This window comes from Lissotriton helveticus, chromosome 2_1, assembly GCF_964261635.1.
Source record: "Lissotriton helveticus chromosome 2_1, aLisHel1.1, whole genome shotgun sequence".
In the NCBI taxonomy this organism is placed as follows: Eukaryota; Metazoa; Chordata; class Amphibia; order Caudata; family Salamandridae; genus Lissotriton; species Lissotriton helveticus.
Window position 1 is genome coordinate 265076758 of NC_136059.1, and position 27589 is coordinate 265104346.

Here is a 27589-nt window from a genome sequence, read left to right on the forward strand (position 1 = left end):
TTGGGGCACCCTTCCTGGTCCAACACGATTTCCATCTTTGAAACGACGTGGGATAGGCCTATGTCATAGTGTTTTCCTATGACAACCCAATGACCATTAGGGATCCGGACATTAGTACAGTTGAGGCAATCAGGGCAGAGGTGCATGGCCATTGCCATGTAGAGGACTTCCCCCATCTCAACCAGGTACAAGCTGTACCAAAAACATTAAATGCAAGGACATAACTCAAATTTAGAAAAATCAAACTACAGTAAGCAAAGTGACAAAAATGGTCAAGAGAATTGAGGGAACAGAAGAGGAAGCAGCATGGGGAGGCATATATTGACCCTTAGAGAGCATGTCTAGTCCCTTCACTTTAGTGGACAGTAAGGTTCAGTTGAGGCTTCCTCGCAGGCTGGCCAGGCAGTCATTTTTTCCTCATTCTGATGAGCTGGAGGTGAGGTGGCATTTCTATCTGATGCACTAGTCTGTGAGTCATCACATACCCTGGGGGCAGACTTTGCAGAGGTCCCACCGTAAGCCTTTCACCTTTGCAGCACTTTCTATCTTTCTTGCCTGCAGACTATCCTAGAACCCTTTGCCAAAATGGTAGAAGATTGGCTTCCATCTCCTAAGCTCGCTCACAGTTCCAGCCCTTTGGGAACCACTCATCTCCCTGATCTGGGACTTGGTTTCTCCCCACTCTACCATTTTGGTAGAGGACCAGAATAGACTATTTAGTTTGTCAATAAGTTTCTTGATGGCCATACAGCAGCATCTCCATACCGTGCTACCCCCATTTCAGACACCCTGACCTTACTCTTTACACCCTACTAAGAGGAGCAGTCATTACTGAAAAAACTCTCTCTACAGAGTAACAGTCTCTCATTGTCTGTATTCTCATGGGACAACAGCACCCTCACAACCATTGCAGACTAACAGTCATAATAGAAACAGTTCTCGCACCCCACAGCTAGTAGCAGTCTCACTGACAGCGCTGACTCATCATGCACAGGCTAATAGTCGCACACTACTGGAAGCACTCGCACCCTTCACAAGCGAACAGAAAAGCCAATACAAGATAAATATCTTACAAAAGGAAAGTGCTTCATTGTTGGAGAGTTTGTGTGTGTGATATATTTAGGGTTAATGTAATGAGTCAATATTGAATGGATAGATGCATGAGTGCTTGTTTGTGATTTTATAGTGAAAGGGTGAATGAATGAGTGACCTGTATGGATAGAAACATGCTTGGTTTATCACTTAATATAGGGATTGGCTCCATTGTAATGTCTTCCAAATTTCGATGAGACCTCCGGCTGATGTGGATAATATCCCTAAAGTATGAGATTCATACTTTAACAAAGGTGGCTAGAACTACATAAATAGGTCTTCTAGACATAGATGCAAATAACTGGTATAACCCCCAAAATCCATATCTGCTAGTATCTATTCTGCAAATCTGGGGCCGTATTACATAAAGTGCACACACTGAAGGGGCCGCAGACGCTTGTGCGGCCCCTTCTGTAATATCGATAGCGCTGGTGCACGTAAAGCGCCAGTGATATCTTCAAGGAGGCTTTCCCTCATTTGCACTCGGGCGTGCCCCGTACAAATGAAGTAAATCCCTTTGCCCCTGCGCTGTATTACTGATGCGGGCGCAGAGGCAAAGTAGCTTGCAGGACTCCACCAAAAATGTGATGCGCCTCCTGAGAGCAGCCCTCTGCTCCGCCTACAAGGGGATCTCTATTCCCCTTTAAAAGTGAAGACTGGTTGCTGCCTGCATAGTGAAACATGGAGCAGCTGTAAAGATGCTGCTCCTTATTTCACGTGAATGCCCTTCCCCCTGGGCAGCACGAGTTCGCAGCTGCCTTGGGGGCAGCTCTTTCCCCATAATGCGGCACACTTTCCTTCATTGCGCCGGGCGCAATGAAGGAAAGCGCGCCTCATGTGTAATGCGGCCCCTGGCTGTGTTGTACAGAGTAGTACGCTGTTATTATTTAAGGCTATTGGAAATGAAATCACGGAAAGCAGGGCAAGTATCGGTACATCTTCTGTGTGTGTGTGTTGCTTTTCTAAATGAAGATGGATAGGCAAATGGACAGATTAAAAAAAATCTCACTTTTTTAATATAAACCTTTCTGCCCAGGAGCACTAGTACATAATTAGTGCTCTTTTTTTGTATTCTGAAAACTGTGGGTGAAGAGTTTGAGGCAGATATAGAATACTGTTCGAATGTAGCAGCTGCCTGTTTTCATACAATGTACATTTCCTCCCCATCTTCCAGTCAAATTCCTAGATCCTTGGTAAACATAACATTGTAATATAAAGTATTTCCTTTCTTGTGTTATAGGGCTGTGAAGAGAAACTGGACCATTGGCTGCAGCATGTCCTCAGTTACGCCTCTCTTGTTATCCTTGGGTTCGCAGTTGTGAAGGTATGTAACATTCTTTATCAGACACTGTAAATGCAGCTGTTTTCAAGGCAATTTAATCTATAATCCGCACTTGGAATGTAATGCTAAAAACAGTACTTGGTGTGTACATGATGGTGGATGTTGGTGCAATAACACGCTGAGGCTATGTCATTACAGAGCAAGTTCTGAAGGATGAGGGTATAAGAAACGTGTAGAGATTGTGGGTTCCAGTTGATATACTGTGCTGCTGTACAAATATGAAGAATACAAAAAACAATGATGTGCAAATATGGGTGTCTACATTTGCGGTATTTAATACCATAACCAGCATGGTTATATCCTGAGTAACTGGAATTCCTGTATCCTAAAAAGGAAATCCTTCAGACCCATCAAATTACCGCAATATCTCATTGTTTGATGGGGTTGTGAAAATCTTTAGCAATATTTTCCTAAATCATATTCTAGCATGTGCAGAAAACAAGGCTACCTAAATGATGGTTTGTAGTATATGTTGCTATAGATCACATGCTCTGCAAACTCCCATGTAATGTCGGGCATGAACGTTTGCATGTTTTTGTTCAAATAAGTATTTGGTCTTGAGATTCTCATGACTTCTCCCTTAGCCTACAGTACACAAAGACAGACTCCATCTCTGATTGCTTTTTTTCCTCCACTGAGCCTGGACATTCATTGAAAAGTTCCTGGATCATAGAGTTGCTAGCGTAAAACTTTTAACCTCAAGCATCTGATTTTCAGCAAAGAGCATCCGAGAACTCAACATCGACCATGACTGGTACCAAAGGATTTGGTTGTGGACAATCCCTGACAGGAGGACTGTCGGGGAGCAACACAGACAGGAAGACTTTGTGGACCTGGTCGTACGAGTGGTGGTGGGTTTGTAGGACACACCCTTCAGGTTTTGCCTAGACGTAACCCAAAATTCCACTTGTATGGCCATCATTGAGTAACTTGTGTTTGCTTTGAGACCTCGAGGAAGCAAGTTGCTGTGGCTATATAGCATTTAAAAACAAGATGGCCATTTGCTACTGGAGAGAACATCTCTGGGCCTATTATAAGATGCGGTGGCAAGATCCCTTGGTGGACCAGAAGACGTTGAATAACACGACTTGGAGTCCAACTGCAATAGGCTAATGAATGGCCCTGGCACTCTCCTAGGAGGTCTTCTGAAGAAGAGGAACAAAACCATTCTAAAGGGGAAGCATGCACAAAAGACAAAAGTCCACCCAAACAACCATGACCCTGGACTGACCTATTAGGTTTGGCCTCAAAAACCATTTTCATGGAGGCCAAGTACCACTTCAGTCTTAAACACAATCCAGAAGGCCTCAACACTCAGCAGGCTTGGTGACATCACTGGAGCAAAGTGCTGATAGCCAGGCTCAGCTTCGGGAACTTGGAGCCAAAGGCTCCCAGCCAAAACTCAAAGGTTGCTAGCAAGCCTAGAGGGATAGGGCTGACGCCCTCCATGCTGAAATTGATGGCAAAAACACCATCACCGGGCACAGCATCTAGTGAGGCTATTCAACTGCTTACACTCACAGAAAATCCAGATGAAGCTCTTTAATCATCCAAGTTCTGTTAAGATTTTATAGAGGCCTCCAACTCCACAAGAGCCTGATCCCAAGCCCCTAATAAATAGATATTTCAGAAGATCTAGAGCCGTGCTCTTCAGATGTTTTAATGCCCCCCCGTATTAGAAAATAAATCATTGCCCCCCTAAAGAATTTCTTCACAATTATCCAATTTAATTTTCAATGTTTATATTTCTAGACCAATTTAAACATTAGTTATCTTAAACCTTTTTTTAAAAGGCCCATTACAGAGTTGCTGACTGCTGATCATTTTATTTTCAGCTTAAAACAAAGCACTGCTTTACGCTTGCTTCTTTTGGTCAGAGCCTGCCACACCCCAGGATCTGGTAAGGCTCCCCAGTTTGAAGACCCCAGGTCTAGAGGAATACCGTGTACCTAAAGGGAACCGCTAGTCCTGTACCTCAAACGCCACAGCCTCTGTTGCTTCTACCACCATCACCAGACCATGGCCACCCTAGCACTATCTCCACATAGGTTTCCATCCCCACAGGAGTCGCATCATCACACACTATCGGACTCTGATCAAGTTAGTATAACCCACAAGATGCTTACCAACACCCAGTACCATTGGGGAAGATGCATAGGAAGGCTAGAACCCACATCTTCAAGAGCACTGCTGTTTAGAATCATATCCAGTCAAAGGATCCCCTCCGGATGATACCACTGCATACCATTCATCTAAAGGGTGGCTGGCCACTCTAAACTTCAGCTCCATGCGATAGAGCAAGAGGAGGGCTCCCTTATCGAGAGACTGCCAAACCTGAGAAGGAAGTACAGTTTCTGCCAATCTTAAGAAGCGTTGCAAGATGTGCAGAAGAATTTCAAAGAACCTGTTAAAATTTGTTATTACTCCCAGATTGGAGACCAAGTATAGGTGTGCCCCACAAGTCTCACTCTACATTTGTGGTCCAGTGCCTCCAGATTCTTAGGTCGTGCACGTGGCTCGTACACACGCTTTTGCACTTGGAATGAGGGACGGAACTCCATCAGGTAAGAAAGGAGGAAAATTGATGCTGACAGAAAATGAGTTACATTGGGGCGGCAACACAATGACTGCCAGCTCAGTTGGGCTTCTCTCAAGGTACGATACGTAGGATTGGCAGGCGGTGAAATAACTTATCAAAGATTTCCTAGAGGCCTCTGGAAATTGGCGCAAGAAGGTAAGACCATCTTAAAAAACATTAAATGTGCAGTAGATGCCACTCAAATGAGGTGAACACAAGTGTCGTACTGCATACGTGTGCATGGCTTAGGGTGTCAGTTTTCCAGCCAGCAGCAATCTCTTCCATGTCTCATTTGATGGAACATCTCTGCTGACCCAAGTTAACTTCTGCTGGAGAAGATTAAAATCAATACACTGCAAAGGTCATAGGTGCACCCCAGACATAGAAATCTGGGTTTTGGTGTCCTCGAATGTGAGGCATTGCAAAGTCCATCTCGACACCACAGCTTTCACACAACCAATAATAGCACTGCTGGCTCTTGTGAGGGCACCTCAACCTCCAACGATGTATACTCCATCCTCCCCGGTCACACAGCACCTGTTGGGGACCGAATTGGGTTATTTCTTCAGTGGGAAGAAGTAACCCCTGACCAGCTGGTTTCTGTCAATTGTTCAGCAGGGATACTATTCAGAGGTGCACACCAAATACCCCACAGTGGCAGCATGCAATCAGGGACACCAGCAAGTGTTGTGTGAGGAAGGGATTCTCCCCTAAGCAAGGGTGTCCTCAAGCCAGTGCCCCCACAACAGCATGGCCAACAAGTGTACTCTGTATACTTTCTCATTGGCAAGAAGGATGGTACAACGCAGCCTCTTCAACTTTGGCCCACGAATTCTGCATCCAGTCGGAACACTGAAAGATGACAACCTTACATCCTGTAGCTCTGCGCAGAAGATCTTCTGACAGCGCTAGACTTCAAGGACAACTACCGCCACTTCCTATTCTTCTGGTACATCAGAGCAACCTGTAGTAAGTGAATTTCATTACTCCTTCAGGATCACAACCGCTCCAGGGGTGTTTGCAGAATGTGTGGCAGCTCATCTGTGTCACCGTGCCATTCATGTCTATCCATATCTGACGAAGAGCAGCAGTCCGCAAAAATACCTAGTACACATTCAGGCAGCAGTGCTTCTGTTACAGAAGTTAGGACTGACCATTGTGCGTAAAGTCACATCTTGGAAGGTCCAGCCTTTTCTGAAAGCTGTGTTGAACTCCATCACAGGCAAAGCTTACCCGGATCAAGAAAAGGTGATTGCATTCCAAAGGCTGCTTCTGCCTTTTCAGATAACATGTCCCATAACTGAGGACATCAATGAGACTATTGGGGATGATGGCATCATGTATAACAGTTGTACTGAAAACCATATTCAGCCGTGTCTGGTGTGCCAATGGTCACAAGCTAAGAGTCAAAAATACTTTCTAGTGTTGGTGATGCCCACAGTTCCGCGCACTTTCAAATGGTAGAAGAACGAACACTGATGCTGGGCAGGCCACGTGTAGACCGTGAACCTCAGGGGACCATTACCACAGACATGGAACCACATTCCAGGAGCAGAGCATTTTTACATCTATTACCTAGAGCTTGCAGCATTCATTTAGCACTCTGAGTTTCATATAGTCATTCAGTGGAAAGTAGTCCTGGTTGTGATGGACACCATGACCACCATGTACTATGTTTGCAAACCACCCAGAACCCCCTCTCCCCAGGCTACGCTCTGGCTCAAAGGGTCTGGCGTTGAGCCATTCGCAACCATCAGCTTCTAGTGGAGAACTTGCCTGGGGTAGGTAACGACTTTGTGACCTGCGAAGCAAAAACATGAACACGTAGACTAGTACCTCAGCAATCATTTCAGAAATGGGGCTCACCCACAGTTAATTGGTTCACCACAGCCAAAAACGAAAAATAACTAAAGCATTCGAGGGGACCGAGATTGACAATGCAGTAGACCAGCTTTTCCAGGGGGGTTTTGTCGTGAGGGATTGGCATCCAGAGAATGTTTTTTAGTTGAAGTGGAATCTCTGTGGTTCATCAGTGTCATTTTAGAGCATGATCACACCCTTCAAATTTTGCTCTAATTGCCACCGACATCCAACATCCAGTCTGTTTTCTGCTTGCTACAAGACCATAAGTCAGAGGACTGTGTCCCGTGCATCTATTTCAAGCCTAAAACCCTAGTCCACTGGGACAAGATCCTTCTGGCATATTGTGCGAGCATGTGTGGTCGGCATGTCAAAGATAGTGACTGGAAAGAAGGATGCTCAGTCGATGGAGGAAATGGTTTTCTCCGATGACGATAAGAGTTGCGGGGGCCCAGGGAGAACACAAAGACGTAGATCACAATCTATACAAGGTCGAAAAGACGCTGTAAAGACCCGAAGGCCACAGTGCCACAAGCCTGTAATGCACCGAATTCCCCAAAAGGCAAGACAGTCAGACAAACACCCACGCTGCGAAGCTTGGTTCATCGAGTAATACACTAGATTTACTGAATGAAGCCCTGAAAGCCAAAGACTAGCAGGATGGAAAGTGCCTTGTGCTCTTTTGACGATCAGGGGAACTCGCTGTTAAGGATGTACCGAAAGGCGTTCTCTACTTCTGAGGATGATCAAGCGCGGAGGGGGAAGGAGGGACAGGTGCCCTCAAAGGAGAAAGTTCATGGAGAGCCTAAGACGTCGACATCCGTGATGCTGAGAGAAAGAAAAGGGCATTGGGAGTCGACAATGAGATCCTTATGAAAAAGAGGGCCTTTGAGGAAGCCACGACTTCACTGAAAGAAACTAAGCCGATGGGGCTTAAGAGTAGTTTGCAAGATACAGAAGTTGGGATACAGATGTGGGGGAAGAGGAGGAAGGTATCTGCTGCGGCTATCTTAAAGACTTGGGAATAAAGGATCACAGAGGGAAATGCTGTGGGAGTAAGTCTAGGCCGACTCGCCTTTAAAGGACATAGAGTCCCATCATTTGATGCCTTTTTACCCCTCCCTGCCCCATAACATTTCCACATACCAAGTAGTGGTTAAAAAAAACAAAGGCAGCAGAGGTCTTCTGGTGGAGATAGAGGTTGAAAAGGAGACCTAGTTTCTTCTTGAGGCACTTGCTCCTGCATATAAAAGGAACCAATATCCTCCCATTCTCCTCAGCATTGTACAGCAAGGCAGGGAGGTTTTTCTCTAAACCAGTGACAGCCAAAGCGGTAACACCACACATGGAGAAGAAATACAGGGCTTCAATACAGGCCCCTAAATATATTCAAGGCCATGTGTAGCCAGACCCACTTATTGTTTGATTAGCAAGAAAGAGCATTGTCCTTGGCATCCACAGGGCCCCCACCAGACAAAAAAGTAAAAGAACGGAGACTTGGAAGGAAGATGGAGAGGGCTGTTGCCACACAGTGGCGAATCGCTAATTCCAACAGACTGCTGAATAGGCATGCTCACCAACTCTGAAGATGTGGAGGACCTCGTGCCACATCTCCTGGAAGAATATAAGATAGCAACAAGCATTATTGAGGGAGGATAGAACATTACCAACTCCTGCCTTAATTCAGCCTACAATGCTGCTGGTACTGCAAGCAGGGAGATACCCAGCATATCTTCTCAATACCAGCCCTGTAGCTATGTATCTCTGGCTTTAAACTTGAGGTACACTCCACTATCATTGATCACTCCCTCGTAGGAATCCATGTCTTTCCCCAGGTGTGGACCAAATGATGGAAGAGATGAACAAGGTGAAAAAGACTTCTAACTAAATCAGAGCCTTTCGTTTAAAAGAGGCAGCCTTAAAGAAAAGGTGGACCATGGGAGACCAATGTTTGTCTCGCAGGCAAAAACAACCAGTATTTTGTCAATTTCAGGGTCATTGGGCTGTGGCATCAACCTCAACCCAAGGCCCATTTTTGAGGCAGTGGAAAATCAAGGGACAAAAGTGTGTGTGCTCAATTTAATTTCTTGTTCCTAAACAAGATCGGACTGTGATCTGCGGTATTTGAACAGGTACATAAAGACGCAAAAACATCAGATGTTTACATTGCAAGATGTCATCCTCTGGATGCTGGATGAAGGGGACTCCCTAGCAACAGCAGATCTCAAAGATGCCTACTGACCTATACCTGTTCATGTAACGTGCAAAAATTATTCAAGATTTGTATTTGAATGAGAGCATTACCAATTCAAGGCCCCAGTGCTCTGAATGAAGTCCACACCAAGCATCCTCGCCAAGACACCGACAGGGGTAACTGCACACCGCGGAAGGCATGGCATTCAGGTCTCCCCATACGTAGACAATTGGCTGATCAAGGCAGACAACTTGAAACTTTGCGAGGAAAACTTGACAAGAGTTGTCACTTCTGCACTCACTATGATTTAGTGAGTTGGGAGAAATTGTCTCCCAATCCTCCAACCAGGAATACGTTCCTGACAGCAGACCTCGACGCACAGTTGGCGATGGCATACCCTAGAGTGTTCAGGCTATACCTGCTCAAATTTATCTCTACCAGATGTCACAATCTCTGACGATGAGGAAAGTAGTGCAACTTTTGGTCTTAGCTTCCTGTATCCAACTCCTTCCCGATGTGAGGCTACGCATGAGGTTAGCACAGGAATAGTTACACAATCAATGGGCTCAAAGGTTAGGCACTTGGGACGATCTAGTGGTTGTAATATCCACGGTCAGCAAGGAATTGAGGTGGTGGATTGCAGGGAACATGCTGAAGGAGAGACTTTTCCAAGCTCCCTTACCACAAGGCATCATTACCACAGACTCCTCAATGGAAGGTTGAGGAGCACACAGAAAACCTAAACATAACAAGGTTATGGTCAGAGCAGGACTCTACCAAACACATCCGGAACGCGGGATCCCGCACCGCATCTAGGCAGTCCACGTATAGCCGGAAGAATACAATCCGGATACCCATCGAAGGGAGTACACCCGCACCTTCGTTACCTCTAGCGGCTGCCGTGGATTTTCCCCAGCGGATTCACCTTACTCTAGCTTTATTGAGCTTCATTCTCCCCGCCGCCAAAATATTTATCGATAATAATTTCAACAACTGAATTGGATTGAACCAGCAAAATACTCGCACTCTAGTTTCTGACCGGAACCTGGAGCAGTCTACCTGGACTCACACACTTCACGTGGTCTAGAGCCCGGCCGGGTCGGCAGTATCACCGGCTAAGCGACCTTTCTTTTCATTTGAACCTCACAGCCCTGAGGAGTCTCATTAAGCGACGAAACACGTGTCGGCTGGCTGCAAAAGATATTAAAGAAGACTCTCTTTAAGATAGTGTTTTCTCTGACAGCTGTATATGTATAATGTTTTGAAAAATGAGTCCACAGACACGCACTAGTGATATAGAGAAGGAATTACTCTCTTGCTGTGTGCAATAGGCATCCTGTTTTGTGTTTATAGCGTTTGTTCTGGGAACAGACGTTTTGGAGGGGTTACAGGGCTTATCCCCTCGCCGATATGCACCAACACCTAATATTGATGACCTCACTTATCTTGCGTCTACAGTAGCTGAGCGCCCCTTTCCCTTTACTCCAAAACCCCTTCTTGTTGTAACCTCTACCAAACACATCAATTTCCTGAAACTAAAGACAATCTTCATAGCACTGAAAGCCATCCAAAGCCAGATCGGGGAGAAAACTGGACAAATTCTTAGACTATACAACAGCAATGGTCTACATAAACATATAGGGGAAGCGGGGTAGTATCATATCTGCTGTCAAGATTAGCTCACAACATTTGGAAGTGGGCCAAAGCAGAGCACATATCAAGTCATGTCCAGAATGGAAAACGTTCAGGCACACTGTCTAAGCTGACAAGCAAACTGCACGCATGACTGGGAAATAAGTCTATAAAAGACACCATTTTATATCTGTGGCGAATAATTCACCTGGATCTCTTCACAACATCAGAAAATGTGAATGCTGGCATCAAGGCACTACCATCTCCAATCACATATCAGGGCATATCTCATGCCCTGTTGATGAGTTGGTACGGGATATTTGCGTAAACTTTTCCACCAATACACTTCATTCTAGCAGTTCTAGAGAAAATCTAAATTTCCAGCATGACTATGACTCTTATAGCTCCAGGATGTCCTCAACAGCCATGGCTCTCTTACTTGATCCAATTGTCGAAACACTGTCAAAGTTCCAGTGCAGAGGGACACCCTGACCATGCAGCAGGGCATTCTACCAAATCCCAGGTAAGATGCAATTGACAACAGGGTTCCTGAAACAATCAAATTTGAACACCTAAATCTACCAAATGCCACATTATGTATCATTGGGGAGGCCCAAACGTCGGCTACAGTATGCGTTAAGCTTTTAAGTGGAAAAGATATGTAAGATAGGTCGTCAAGCAGTGGGGCCTGACTATGGTGTCATATGCTGACGACACTCAGCTGGCGGTTACTCTCAGCGGCGATGCGGATTTGGATGCCCCTAGGTTTCAGAGTGGACTGAAGGCACTGGCTAGCTGGATGACTGCGAATTGTCTCCAGCTTAATGCCAGTAAGACGGAGATCATGGTTGTCGGTAAGCGAGCGGAGCTCTGGGGAGACAGGTGGTGGCCGTCGGAATTAGGACCATCTCCGACTCCAGTCTCTGAATTGAAAAATCTGGGAGTTTGGCTGGATTCTGGCCTCAGCTCTGTTGGCCATACAAAAAAAACTGCGGCTTGCTGCTTCGGTGTGCTGCGGGGCTTAAGACCTGTTCTTAAATTCTTTGACGCCCCGACCAGGCAGCTGGTGATCCAGGCGACTGTTATCTCCCGGCTTGATTACGCCAGCTCTCTCCTGGTGGGGGCTAACCAGGCCGAACTTACCCGCCTGCAGCGCGTCCAAAATGCTGCCGCTAGAGCCATAGTTGGCTTGCCTAGATTCTGTTCTGTCTCTAATGTCCTACGCTCCCTGCATTGGTTGCCGGTGAGGATGAGAATCCAGTTTAAGGTTTTATGTTTGGCCTTCAAAATTCTGAAGGGCACTGCCCCCCAGATCCTGACCAATCTTTATATGTCCCGTCTCGCTCTCTCCGATCTCTGGGCCAGGCTCTCGCCATAGTTCCCCGGTTTAAGCTCTGTCGTGCCGGTGGCCGTTCCTTTCGAGTGAGAGCTGCGGCTATCTGGAACTCTCTCCCGGTTGAGATCCGTCTCCTGGAGGATCTTCTACAGTTTCGTAGGGCTATCAAAACTTTCTTATTTTAACTTCATCCACAGCTGTCTTTCTGTCTCTGTTAGCGGTGTTGTGTTTTTCCTTGTCATGCGCCAGGACGCTCCTTTGCTGGAGCAGCTGTGCGCACGATAAATACCCATAACATAACATAACCTAGAGCCAATCCAAGAAAATGAACCACATGCTCCATCAGTATACACTAATAGTTTGCGACTTTACACATTTAACAAAGTGTAAACTCTCATATGCCTCACTAAAGGTGCATTTATAAGTCATTAAGGCTTACTTGAATCGCTGATATAAAGGTTCATGGAAGGAGCGAAATGATTTTCCCCAGCAAGGCTGGTACCATTCCCACAGTGGAATTTAAGCTTAGTTTTTGCAGGGTTAATGAAGGCACCTTTTCAACCAATGCACAAGCCCCACTCTGACATCAGACGCTGAAAACGGTGTTATTGGTAACAGTCACATCTCTAAAGAGTCAGTGAGATACAGGCGCTAAAGTGCTTTATCTAGCCATACACAAGGATAAAGTAATAACAAGGACCCATCCAAAGTTTCTACAAAGGTTATTCACCTTTTCACATGAATTAGGCTATCACCATACCAGCCTTCTTCTAGAAACCTGCAAGAGCTGCAGAATGGTCCCATCACACATTAGATGGCAGAAGGGCAGTCATATACACATGCAAGTGACACACAGCTTCAGGACAACACAAATCTTTGTGGGTCGATCAGTTCAATCTCTGGGGATGGCTGCTTCCAAAAACACTATTGCTAGATGGATTGTTTAGACTAACCAACTATGTTACTGTTCAGCAAACAAACCCATGCTCAACAAACCAAAGACACACTCCACTAGGAAGTAGGCGGCTACCATGGTCTTTATGGCCAATATCTCCATACAGGATATATGCAGGACTGCCACTTCGTCTTGTCCATTCATAAAAGATTACTGCGTGCACGTACACTCGCGTAAAGAGGTTGAAGTGGGGCAGGCTGTACTGAAGAACATTCTTGCCTCCACTTCCTCTTCTGCCCACCACTCACAAGACAAGTAATACCACTATATAATCTTTGCAAAGCTTGTAAGTCTAGAAGAGATTTCATGCTACAAAAAACAATTTACCTGTTCTTATGGTTTTGCAGCTTGAAGCAGTTCTAAATCCACATGCAACCCTCCTTTTAGCAGGATGTTCGAGAAAGGTAGAGTTTTTTGTTTTTCCCCTAAGATTGTGGGCACACAAATGGGCATTGTGGGATTACTCCCGATGTCATAGGGGCTCCACCTATGTTGACACCTAAACCTCAAACTAACAAATTTGTGAAGACAATGAGGACCGTTCCAGACCCAACCACTAGATGGCAGGATTGTCCAAAGCATGTGAAGCAGGACACGTTTCAAGCAGCAAAACAAAAATTACAGGTAAGTTACCAGTTTCTTACACACATTAGATGTCCAAGATCACTGATGTACTGCGTCAGTAGGAGAAATCATCCATAGCACTGAGCAACTGTTTGTTACTTTCGCAAAGCCTCAACTAGGAAACCCACTTTCTAAGGGGGGGCGGGGGGGTAGATTGACAGATGAATAGGTAAGTACATTCAGACATATTAAGCGAAGGCGAAGCATTTCGTTGCCTAAAGCACATTGCACTAAATAGAAGGGAGTCGGATGGCTTTCTTAGCCAGCATACCTGCAGAGCCACACACTAAGCATTATTGTGTGGTCATTCGAGCCCGACTTGGCCAAATCAAACTCTATTAGAAGCATCTACTTCAACTGCCACTTCTTATGGGAGTTTACTTCTTCTTAGTCCATGAAAAACATATCATCTGCAGGAACACATGCGACGTACAGAAAAGGAGAAATTTTAACTCGTTGTACTGCATAGGTCATTCTTGAATGCGAGCAGCGCTTCAGGTCGTTTATTTGGGGGATTTTTACGCCAAACTACAAATTTGACCGCAAATGGCAGTATTTTGAATGCAAGTGGCAGTTTCTTTAATGTGTGTTAAACAAACACTTCTGGTAGATTTGTTTACCCAGGTGGACCCTTGTAATTTTGGATGAGAGCAGCAGTGTTTTGAAGACTAGGAACTGGAGAACATTTTTTAGTTGAATTTTTACCCCATACGGACCGGTCAGGTTTTCAGTGCGCGATGCGTACTTGTGAATAATTTTGCAGATTTACGCAATTTGCTCCTACTCTTAGCCTTCACCTCCCCGGTAGTGACCTTTGATCTCAGATATTTTTAACAGCAAATAGTTAATATACACCATGCAGATTCCTTGTCATGGTTCATTGCCCTTCACTTGCTTTGCTCACCAATTCGGGAAAAAACAATCAGCAACTCTTTGTCCTAGTGCTCTGTGAGCTAAGAGGAGAGTCCTTCGATATCTCGAGACCGAAGACTTCAAACAAACTATTTACAAACCACCACACCCAACACTAAATGACAGGAGTATTTAGAGCATACAAATCTACAATACTACAAGCTTCAAACCTATGGTTACAGAGTAATATTCTCCTTCAGAATTGGTTAAAAATAAGGGTTTGGCACCATCAAGCAGTCGATGAGGCTGTTCCTGATTAACACAAAATATGGGCTGTTGAAAACATCAACACTATGTTTGACGTGTATGATAGGGATTTCTGGCTGCAGATTCCTTACCTTAGAATTTGGGCATCAGACTGAATCCGGAAGACTTTTGTGAGCAGTGCCCCTGCGTGCTGGTAGGTTGCGTCTATGGGCTCCACTCTGGTGGTCATCAGTGTCCGATGTGACGTTGCGATACCTATATAGGCACCAGACCGGTGCGCTGACATCTGTTTTCTTTACTCCCCAGACCTCACTGATCAGAGAGAAGAGCTATCCCTCAGTCACTTTTTGCCTGGATTTTTTTTAGACGTTTTATCAACTATTTTTAAATGTTTTTCCTCCTGGTGTCTGCCCAATTTCAGTTATGGACCTCACCTCGTCTGTCTGTGGTGATTGGAACTCTACCTCGACCTGAAGTTGTGCTCCGATTTCTGGGCCATGTACCTGAAGGCTTTGAGAAAGTGGTCCTTAAAGCTTAGGGTGTCCCAGCATGTAACTCTGTGCAAGACGAAGTCCCGGTCGAGGAAAAGGTCCTGGTTGCGAGGCCCGAAGCCTACTTTGTGCATTTTAAAGTCCTCTGGACACAAGAATAAGAAGTCGTCGAAGCGTTCAACTTCTCCTTGCCCGTCTGTTGACACCATGAGATGAGGGAGCATCTGCAATCTAGGCTTCATTCCTCAGAACCTGCACCTGGGCAGACTCCACGCCTCCCCGACTTTCTGGGAGCCGGAGCGACCCCACCGAACTTTTAGTAGTTCTACGAGGCTATGTGCCTCATATTCCTTTGGCCTGGCCCCTCCGACACGTCTTCAGGCCCTGTGGTGCCAATGGGGGAGGCCCATCTGGTACCACTCCGGCGGGTCTGGCCCCGGCTCCAATGGGCCTCCAAGGATCCATTACTGGATCTGGACTTGTGCTGGTCATACCATCTCGCCCTTCCCTGGCACTGATGCTGATGCTCCCAGCAGGCACCTGCATCATCATCCCCATTGCCTGATGCCAACTCTGATGCAGACAGGGGCCTTGCCTTCTAGCTCGGAGATTTATTTATTTATTTTGAAAGTTTTATATAGCGCAAACAGGATCCTTGCAGATATCAGAGCGCTTTACAGAGCAGGGAATACCAACAAGAGAGTGAGGAGCAAGTCATTAGGGAGTAAAGTAGAACAGGTACAACAATAATGCAAATATTACTAATAACTGTGTGCATAGTCAAATAAATCAATAATACAGCTAAAACAGTCGTAGGGATCGAGCAAAATAATACAGATCGGTGCAGTCTCTTTACAGATCCAAATTAGTAGGTCAGGTGTATTTGGCCATGAGAATAGCTTTTACTTCTTTCTTAAAAAGTGTGATGGAGGAGATGAGCCTGGTTTCAGGAGGGAGTGAGTTCCAGATCCTGGGTGCCATTCCTGAGAGCGTTTATAAGTTTTTTTCCTTCCGGAATCTTCGAGGTTTTAGCAGAAGATTGTTTGTGCCTCTAGTGTCTAGAGCCGCCAGAGATTGACAGCTTCTGTGCGAGGTATCCGGGAGAGCTCAGGTGTAGAGCCTTGTGTGTCATGCAGGCAATTTTCAGATGTATTCTAGCTTCAAAAGGCAGCCAGTCCAAGGATCTAAAGTCAGGGGAGATATGCGAGTTTTTTTTGACCCAGTGATGAGTCTCGCTGCAGCGTTTAGAGAAGCTCTTAAGGGTGCAGTAGTCGTTAGCGGGAGACCGCAGAGGGCGTAGCTGCCGTATTCAATTCGTGGGATTACTAGTGCCTGTACTGCAGTTTGGAAGTCTTTGGCTGGCAGGAAGGGTTTAAGTTTCCTCAGGGTATTGATTTGGAAGTTCGCTCCCTTAGTAGCCTTGCTGATATGATGCTGCATGTTGAGATTGGAGTCGAGAGTTATGCCTAGAGATTTTGCTGAATCCACTATGGTGGGTTGGACATTGAGTGCAGTTAGCTGTTTGAGCCCTTTTCTCTTGTGCTCAGCCTAGGGGTAGACTTAGAGGGGTTGCTGGACCCTTTTGAATACCAGCCCTATGAGGAAGAACAAAATATGGACTGGTGCGAGGAACTGGCTGAATCCAGTGGCCTGGATACATCTCCAGATGCTGGTCTGCTTTTCCCCCCTACTGTGGCTATGGAGGAGGGAGCTTACTAAACATTGGTGGTACGGAGCGCAGTTGGGGTCCTTAAACTTCAGCTACCCTCGGTGGCAGTAAAGACTAACATCTTGACAGAGGTGCTGCAACCAGGAGTCTCTCCATACAAACACCTACTCCTGTTGCATTACGCCCTCACTGATGTCCTTTTGGGTACCTGGTCCAAACCCAACACTGGCTCCTGTGAACAAGACAATTGCCCGCTTCCTTGGCCTTCACCTGGGGACCCCAACTTCCTCACACAATACCCTATCCCTGAGAGCTTGGTGGTCAATCCTCAATCTCCAAGGCTCTTTCCCTACCGTTCCCCTCCACGATTGACTGGTTGGATAAACCTGTGCGATATTGAGCCTATAAATATCCAGAGAAACATTTTTATTGATCACTTTTGCACTTAGTGGCCCAATCTACGTTTGTTCTGAGACCAGAACTAGTCGTACATTGCATACCAGACATGATCTTTATGCAGCCAATGATTGTTTGGGCCAGGCTGCATGTGAGCCCTTTATAAAAAAAAAGCCAATGTTGGATGTGAAAAAGTGGTTGTTATAGGACATGTGCATAGCTAGCACATGTAGAGGATGTTAAAAAAAAAAATTGGGTGAGGCTATTGTAATCGTTCATGGATGAGCACTCTTGCGGTAATTAAGGAATACTTTTGGTACATAAGGCATGGATTTATGGCGTGGGTTCTTTGTAGGCTGAATATCATGGAATGAAGATCCAACTCTGATTAAGCCTAAGACCAGATGCACGTGGTGCTTACACTTTAGATCTGGTGTGCAACAAATACATAGTTACATTTCAAAGTTGCTTATCGAAGAGAATATTTTGAGTTTTTTGTTCGTGCAATCGATATACAGACTAAGACTCATTGTACGCTGCTTTGCATAAATCTTGGAAGGAAAAACTTATCTTTATTTAAAAGTGCGAGAATCTTATTCCATAAAGAAGCAATTTCATTTTGTCATAGGACTGAGTCTGATTCAGTTCACCTTCCAGTTGCACCATACGTTTGGCCGGCATGGCTGATTACTAGGAAAAGACAGTAGGAGAGCATTTTATCTGTTCTAGATTTTGTCTTCATTGAGGACAATAATCCAAGTTTAGTTGAACTGTTTTTTACTTATTTAAATTGCAGTTTTATTGTATGGCTTTCATCTGTACATTAAAGACATTTGAAAGGATGGTCCTACTCATGCAGCCCTGAAATTGCTGAAGTAAATTCTTCTTCACCAATGTCTATGTAGGCATAAACATGTATGACTGCGGCCATAGATGTGCTGTCATCTGGCTCAACCATTTGGTTGATTCAAACTTTATGCAAGCGAATAAGACTGTTCGAGGCATGTGGGCTGCTGAATTTATATCTGTGCATAGATCGCCGCCTAGTGTTGGGTCCGGATGATTGCACATTGTTGCCCTGGAAGAGTCTTTGAAGTATCACGAGATAGGTGGCTCCTCGCTTGGACTACATTGCGCATGGGCATCCTCCATCTTCAGTTTGTTTTTTTCCGCCATTGGGTTCGGATGTACCTTCTTGACTCAAGTTCGGAATATACTTAAATCACTTTTCGCGAGGACAAAAGGCCTTCGGGGCGTCGGTATTGTCTCTCGTTCGGTGCCCGGTACTTCATCCAGTTCTTCGGACAGGACGTCTAAGGCCGTATTGCCTTTTCGACAGCTAGGCCCCGACAAGCGTCAACGATGGAACGGAGCCCGTTCAAGAGATGCCCCGTCTCTAACTCCAAATACCCTCACATCGATGTGCACCCGGTGTGCAATAAGTGCCTATCCCCGGACCACGTCTAGGCCAGCTGCATGGCCTGTTCCAAGTTCCGGTCGAAGAAGACGCTTCGGCGCGCCGGCTTCGACACGCCGCGAGGCAGTCGGCCCAGCAATCGGCGCCAGAACCAGAAAATATCTGAGGCAGACGACATCGAGGGCGCCGAAGAGGATCCTGACCAGCAGTCTGACCCTGCATCGGAGAACGACTCACATTATAGTGTGGACGAAGAACGAGACTACGTCCATGAGGAAGACATCGTCGAGGTAGGAGACGACGCAGAAGCCATCGGAGCCATCGATGACGACTCAAGCGATGAGCAAGGCCCATCCGCAATTGCGGGGCCCGATACTGACACTATACTCTCTAAGGCTCAGGTCGAGGCATCGCCGGAAGGCCTTAGCCAAGATCTTTAGACTCATTCTATAGCCCCACGTCAAGGCCAGGCTAAGAATACTTTTACAGAGCCATCGATCAATCAGCCACTTTCAGCGGCGAAACCGACAGCAACTGTATCGAAACCGAAACTGCTGAAGTCAGTCCTCGGATCGACTGTCTCGGATTTGTCGGCTCCACCCCAATCTAAAAGGGTCATCAACCTTTCGGGGTCACAAGGGGGCGTCGACCAAAAACACAGGACGCCGAAGCCTGTCTCTGCTGTCAAGCACGTCGCGCTGACACTCTCTACGTCCACGCCCAAAGATGGAGACACTGGCAAAGGACTTAAGGCTAGGAAGACTGTTGATCTGAAACTTCCAACCTCGGCGCCAATATCCAGCAAGGCCTTGGAGTCAAAGTGCACCCGACCCGAAAGAGCACTTCGTGTCGAAGCAAAAAGGCGTACCTGTTGCGCACCAACAGCTCGAGCCGCAAACAGCCCAGTGATCCTACCAAGTTGGTCGGATCGAAGACTGCAACACCCTCAAAAAGGTCAGTTCATCTCCACAGGTTACACAACCTATTAAATATGGACTGCCCCGACTGCTCGACCAAAAACCTTCGAGCCACAAAAGGGCACCGACACTACCAAGAAAGTGTCGGTAGTTTCGAGGACTCAGTCCACTGAGGAGTATGTGATGTTCCAGGCACCCTCCTATGACAATCGGTCAAAACTGTTCATCAACTCGGATACTGGTAGACTCACCATTTACAAACGGAAAATAGTTCCAGAGACTCCTTTGGAGTCATACAAAATCCCTCTGAAAAGGAAGAGACTCAGCAACCTCACCTGTTCTTTCAGAGCCTGTGAGTCCTATGAACAAGACTATTCCTATTCACCCACATGCACCTATGAGGGTATAGGGAGGGATACAATGAAGAGGAGTTCAATTATCCTGCTGACACATCAGGATGAACAGCAAACCTGGACTTACCCTGGTGAGCCACACACCACGCCTGAAGTGCAGTCCTATACCATCAAAACCTCGCCTACTGAAGATACTGCTGCGTATGACGCTTTAATTGAAAGGGCAGCAAAAAACCATGATGTAGACATGCATGCTGACCCAGTAGAGGAGGACTTTTTGTTTGATACTTTCTTAACATCAGAAAGATCAGTAAAAACATTGCCTATGCTAAAGGGTGTCCTTTAACACGCTACTGACCTCTTCAAGGAGACGACAAGGGCACAGGTTGTAAACCCAAGGACCCTACGTACATCAAAGGCCAGCTCCTGTTGGACTCCCTCGTCGTGGCTAATGCTTGTAAGAGGGCAAACTCTCAAACCAGTGGTAATGCTACCCCTCCGGACAAAGAATCCAAAATCTTTGAAGCATCTGGCAAGCGAGTAGCGGCTCAAGCAGCAAATATTTGGAGGATCTCCAATACACAGGCCCTATACGCCAGATACGATAGGGCACACTACGACACGTTAGGCAGGTGTTGCAGTAGCTGCTCTGAGGCTTATAAGGAGGGAGCAGAAAGGCTGATACGAGAGGGGAAATTGATTTCAAATGCGTCCAAGTGTGCGCTAGATTCAGCTAGGGCCATAAACACAAGTGTGATGCTTAGAAGGCATGCCTGGCTACGCATCTCTGGTTTTAAGCCGGAGATACAAACTAATTTACTCAACCAGCCGGTTAACCCTGACTTTCTCTTTGGCCCTGATGTAGACTCAACCCTTAAATTAAGAGACACTGACAGCAAAATCCATGGGGGCTCTGCTGTCACAACAGTTCAGGGGCAGTTCTTTTCATCGCTCCGGTAACAGGGGAGCCTCCAGAGGTCAAGCATCCCAACAAGCCCAATACAACAGAGGGGGCACGCAGACCACCTATAACTAGAACAATAGGGGTGACTATCGTGGGAACAGCACGAAAGGCAGACGACGCGGAAATAATGACAGATCCTCCGCCACCAATAAACAGTGAAGTCTTGTCACTGCCCCGGCCATATAACAGCAGTCGGGGAAAGACTCCAGCAGTTCCTGCCAGTCTGGGAAGGCATAACCACAGGTGGGTGAGAGACCTTATCCAACACGGCTATTGTCTAGAACTAACCTCCACGCAACATACCCCCAAGACACCGTCCTATGTCCGCAGAGCACATGCACTTATTGCAGCAAGAAGTACTCTGCATGCTGCAAAAAGGGGCCATAGAACTCGTGCCTTTAAATCAGCGGGGTACAGGGGTGTACTCACTGTACTTCTTAATCCCAAAAAAGGACGAGTCTCTCAGGCCCATTCTAGACCTCAAACCCCTAAACCAGTACATCTTGTCAGAACATTTTCACATGCTGACTTTACATCAAGTACTCCATTGCTCATTCAGGGAGACTTCCTAGCAACCCTAGACCTAAAAGACGCATATTTCCACATTCCCGTTCACCCGGCACACAGGAAATATCTCCGTTTCACCATAAGCAACCAGCATTACCAGTTCAAGGTCTTGCCTTTCGGGGTCACTACTGCCCCCAGGGTGTTCACCAAGTGCTTAGCGACAGTGGCGGTGCATCTTCGGAGACAACACATCCATGTCTATCCATATCTGGACGACTGGCTTGTTCAAGCAAAGTCAGCCCAGCAATGTGCCAGCCACATGTCCCGCACAATTCACCTCCTACACAGTCTAGGATTTTCACTTAATTTCCCAAAATCTCACCTTCAGCCCGCACATGTGCAACAGTACCTGGGTGCGACAATCAACACACTAACAGCGCACCCAACCTCAGCCAGAGTCAACAGCATGCAATTGCTCATTCAGAAATTCAGGCCCCCACACTCGCTCCCAGCGCAGGTATTCATGCAGCTGATAGGTATGGCCTCCTGCATCTTTATAGTCCCTCACGCGAGGCTACACATGCGTCCGCTTCAGGAGTGCTTGGCACGACAGTGAAACCAGGCTCAAGGACATCTAAAAGACCTAGTGTTGGTGACCGGTCGTGCATACAACTCTCTGCATTGGTGGAACACACAAAACCTTTGCAGGGGACGACCGTTCCAAGAGCCTGTACCACAGATGGTGCTGACAACTGACGCATCTCTCCAGGGTTGTGGAGCGCATGTCCTCCATTATACAGTGCAGGGACTATGGACAGCGCAGCAGCAAAAGATGCATATCAACCTGTTGGAGCTCATAGCGATTTTCATGGCAATGGAAGCCTTCAGACTGCATCTGTGCAACAAGTCGTGCTGATCCGGACGGACAACATGACTGCCATGTATTACATCCAGAAGCAGGGAGGCACGCACTCCACAATTGTCTCATCTAGCCCAGAGCATGTGGAAGTGGGCCATTCAAAGGAACATGTTCCTCATGGCGGAACATCTCCCAGGCAAAAAAAAATTGACTGGTGCTAACTCGATCCCTCCTCCCCCGGCACTTGATGGCACTCAGTGTCAGTCCTTAGCGGATTACTTCATAGATAAAGTTGATCTTATCTATGAAAATTTCACTACACCTCCAGGTACTATGTACACTGCCCTTGACATAGTCCAAAAATTGGAAAACAATGACACTGATGCAGTAGTCACTACTTGGCAGCCCTTAGACGCCATTTCTTTCCTCTCCTGTTTAAATAGTGTGAGATCGGGCTCCCCACAGGACGCTCTCCCGGCCAAAATATTAAAACAATTAGACCCCCTCACTCATCCCCCCATCATTAAATTACTCAACGCTTCTCTGAGCGAGGCCCATGTCCCACAACCTTGGAAACACGCCATGGTTGTACCGTTATTAAAAAAACAGGGTGCAGATCCTTCAAATCCTGCTAACTTTCGCCCTATATCCTTGTTGCCAATTTTCTCAAAGATATTGGAGAGACATATAAATTCTCAGCTCTCCAAACTGGTTGAAAACACTGGATTTCTCCATCCTTCTCAGTCGGGCTTTCGGCCTAGGCACTCAACCGAGACAGCCCTCCTGGGGGTGACAGAGAGTCTTAGGCACGGTGTCGATCAGGGAAACACCATGGCGCTCATCCTGCTGGATTTGAGCGCAGCTTTCGACACCGTGTCACATTCCATCCTCATTGACTCTCTGAAATCTCTAGGTGTGGCAGGCCAGGCCTTGGCCTGGCTGGCGTCTTTCCTTAGTGACCGAAGCTTCCAAGTGTTTTCTTCTAAAGCTGCCTCCGCCATTTGTCCTTCCACCCGCGGCGTCCCCCAGGGCTCAATTCTTAGCCCTTTATTATTTAATATTTATGTTAAACCCTTGGCAACCATAGTCGAACAAGCTGGGCTAACCCTGTTTTCCTACGCAGATGACACCCAGATTGTCTTCTCCTTGTCAGGGAGAGACGTAAACAACATCTCCGCACTCAAGTCGGGCCTCACTCTTGTGGCCGACTGGATGCGGAGAAATTGTCTCAAGCTGAATGGGGAGAAGACCGAGGTGGTCATTCTGGGACAGAACAAACATCTTTGGGGTCCTCGCCATTGGCCCATCGAACTGGGAAATGCGCCTACACCATCTACTGCAGTTCGCAACCTGGGCGTCATTATTGACGACAGGCTAACTATGAGACAACAGGCTACTAAGGTCTCAGCCATCTGCTTTTCAACCTTGCGATGGCTTCACAAGATTTTGTGGATGCTCCCCCTCTCCTCTCGCAGAACTGTAGTCCAGGCACTTGTAACATCACGCCTGGACTATGGCAACATTCTCTATTTGGGCGCAGATAAAGCCACTATACATGTGCTGCAGGTGGTGCAAAATGCGGCCGCGCGCCTGCTAAAGAATGTCCCCAGACGCACCTCAGCCACTGCCGCTTTGCGTGACCTCCATTGGTTGAGCATCCCAGAACGCGTTAAATTCAAGGCACTCTGCTATATGTTCAAGGCTAAGCAGGGTAGCGCCCCAGTATATGTTCAGGGGCTGGTAAAACCCTATAGACCCCTGCGCTCATTAAGGTCATCGGACATTGGCAATTTCACAGTACCAAGATGGAAGCTGGCAAAAATGGGAGGCCGCTCCTTTTCCACTCTTGGTCCTAAATACTGGAACTCCCTCCCATTGGCATTAAAATCTGAGACCAACTTACTCCGCTTCCGTAAGGCTTTGAAGACCCTGCTCTTTACTAAGCGTGACCAATAGTCGGCAGAGGCCTTAAGTCAAGGTGACATTCTCTTTTCTTCTACAGTCTATCCCTGGCGCCGGGAAACCCATTGTGGGTAGCTGTGCGCGGTACAAGCTTAAATAAATAAATAAAATAAATAAAGGCAACCAGATGGCGGACCTGCTCAGCAGGCACAGCCACCAGATGCACGAGTGGGAGATACACCCCTCAGTGCTCCAACCATATTTCCAGCAGTGGGGTCATCGAGAAATAGACCTGTTCGCCACACAGGAAACGCAAAATGCCTAACCTTCGCCGCCAGGTTCCCACACCCGCAGTCTCAGGGCAATGCAATATGGATGAACTGGTCTGGCAGATTTGCGTACGCTTTTCCTCAAGCACCGCTCATACCGCTGGTGGCACGCAAACTGTGGCAGCACTCCATGACGCTCCAACGTGGGCACTGCAAGCGTGGTACACCACGTTCCTAGAACTTTCAGTGGTGCCTCACCAACGGCTGCACCTCAAGCCCAGTCTCCTCACTCAGAACCGTGGAGACATTCTGCACCCAGATCAGCAACAGTTGAACCTTGCAATATGGCTTCCGAGGTCATAGTTTGGCTACCTCAACCTGCCCCCTGACTGTATGGACATCAAGGAGGCAAGGAGACCTACAACCAGGGCATGCTATGCAGCCAAATGGAAGCGATTTGGTATTTACTGTTCTAATAATGACATAAATCCGCTAGATGCATCCACGCAAAACATTGTTATTTGTTGCACCTATACAGATGCAATCTGGCATATAGTTCCATTAGGATACATTTGGCCGCAATGGCAGCTTATCTTCCAAACAGACAGCATCTTTCTCTTTTTAGAGTGCCAGACATTAAAGCTTTTATGGAAGGACTCAAAAGAGTGATTCCTCCCAGACACCCTCCTTCACCTGTCTGGAATCTGGACATAGTTCTCACCAGACTAATGGGACCACCCTTTGAACCTCTTATCTCTTGTGAGATACAGTTTCTGACATGGAAAGTGGCTTTTCTGGTAGCAACAACATCGCTAAGGAGAGTTAGTGAGCTTCAAGCCCTAACTATTCAAGAGCCATTCATACAGATTCATGCTAATCAAGTGGTGCTGCGTACCAACCCGAAATTCATGCCTAAGGTGGTGTCGCAGTTCCACATTAACCAAACCATAGAACTGCCAGTTTTCTTGGTGGCAGACAGGGCACTGCACACACTAGATGTTAATAGAGCTCTCCTGTATTATGTAGACGGGACGAAGGATTTCAGGAAAACTAAGCAAATGTTTGTTGCCTTCTCTCCACAACACAAAGGCAACCCCATTTCCAAGTCGGGTATAGCCAGATGGATTAAGTGCATACAAATCTGTTATCAAAAAGCTAAACTCACATTAACAGTCTCCTCCCCCCCCCCCCCCCCCCCCCCCCCCACACGAGCGCATTCCACACGCAAGTTGGGGGCATCCATGGCTTTCCTAGGTAACATTCCTCTAGAGGATATATGTAGAGCAGCCACATGGACCACCATACACACATTCACCAAACAGTACTCCGTGGATGTACACCCCAAACAGCAAGCTGCTGTAGGTCAGGCTGTTCTCAGAACTCTCTGACTGCTGCAGCTGGCACGGGCAACCGCTGCTAAGGAGGATACTGCTATTTATTCTATGCACAGATATAAATTCAGCAGCCCACATGCCTCGAACGGAATATGCTACTTACCAGTATGCATCTGTTCTTGGCATGTAGGGCTGCTGACATTTATATCGCCCGCCCTCCTCCCCGGTGCCTGTCGCAGCTGTAGCGCTCAGAATCATTCTCAGGCATGGTCATCACTTACTGTATTACACTCCATCTCTGCCACCATGGCGAAAAACAATCTGAAGATGGAGAGGATGCCCATGCGCACTGTAGTCCAAGTGAGGAGCCACCTATCTCGTGATACTTCGAAGACTCTTCCAGGACAACAATGTGCAATCATCCGGACCCAACACTAGGCGGCGATCTATGCACAGATATAAATGTCAGCAGCCCTACATTCCAAGAACAGATGCATACTGGTAAGTAGCATATTCCTTTCAATGTACAACCAATAGATCTTGGGCTCATTTCTAGCAGGTTAATCAAGTTGATGGTTACGGACAACTTTTTCCATATTGTATACAGACTACAACATGGCAATTGTTTTATTGAAGCATGTCTGAGTTGCAGCATATTAGTGCAATGACCATGACGTATCATTCACCGTTTCAGCAATGCATTTAGTGTATTTTCTTCAATTTTTTTTATTTTTTTATCTGAAGATGAATTGTATTTGTTTCCCCCCACAGTTCTTCGGGATGTTGAGTGTCTGTGTCATCACATGCCGAAAGAAAGACAATGGATATGAACCTCTCTATTCTGGACACCTTGCCTGAAGAAACTTCAGCTATTGGCAACCCCTTTACACTTTACTGTTGTCAAGAAGTTGGTTTGGACTGACGGTTTTAGAACGAATTGTGTGTGACTTCTTTATTTAACATTTCTCAGTATCTTTTATAACTGTCCCCCAAAGAATGGGATTTGTCCTGCGTCGTTACTCAGATATACCAATGTTTTTCTGGGGCTAATTTACAAAGCAACCCCAAACAGTGGGACAATTGCATTAGGCAGAATGAATGTTTTTCCCTTAATCACGTTTTTAACACTTTTTAAAATGTTTGCAACGAGTGCACTCTGTGATAAAAAACAGAACTCCATAACAGTAACTGCTCTGTTTTCTCAACGTGTTTTTCACGTTCAACAGTCAAAGGACCAAAGTTAAAGGATGCTTTTACTTTTGACAGAATTTAGTCATTTAAGCCACTGCGTGATATTTTTCTAACTGATTTTGATTTTCTAGAAGCCTAAAAGCAAGTGTCAAAAAATAAAGCTGAAATTATTTTTTCCAATCTTAAACGTGATTTTTTTCTCTCTAGACAAAATGCATGTGCAGATGCTATAAAACTTTCCAGCCAGGAAGACCACTTCAGAACAGTCCTCAAAAATGCCATTGCTTCAGCTTGCATACTACTAAACACGTAGGGAGCACTCATGTTTAGTGTTTTTGGAGCACCAAGAGACATGAGTGCCCCCCTCCCCCCTACCTCACGACATACCAAGTTATTGTATCTTAAACTTGAGGAATGTATTTTTGTTTCGTTTTCAAACTCCTAATGCACCCCACATAAATTGTGCAAAAAGTGAGGAAGAGCTGATGTGTGGCATAATTCATGCTGAAAGAAAATAGTCAAAATGTTCCCATGTAGATTAGTACTGTAAATAAATACTAGTGCATTAGGATAACTCATTTCAAACCT

General features: G+C 46.3%; 1 protein-coding gene across 1 annotated transcript in view; it reads left to right on the top strand.

The window, feature by feature from the left end:
• The window catches only part of LOC144817898 (tetraspanin-36-like), a 98216-nt gene extending 71028 nt beyond the window's left edge, over positions 1–27188 (top strand). Inside the window, exons 6-7 of the mRNA XM_078674796.1 lie at positions 2333–2416; positions 26582–27188. Of these exons, the coding sequence (XP_078530922.1) occupies positions 2333–2416; positions 26582–26668 (171 nt within the window). The 3' untranslated portion in view covers positions 26669–27188. The remainder of the gene's footprint in view (positions 1–2332; positions 2417–26581) is intronic.
• The last annotated feature ends 401 nt before the right edge of the window (positions 27189–27589 follow it).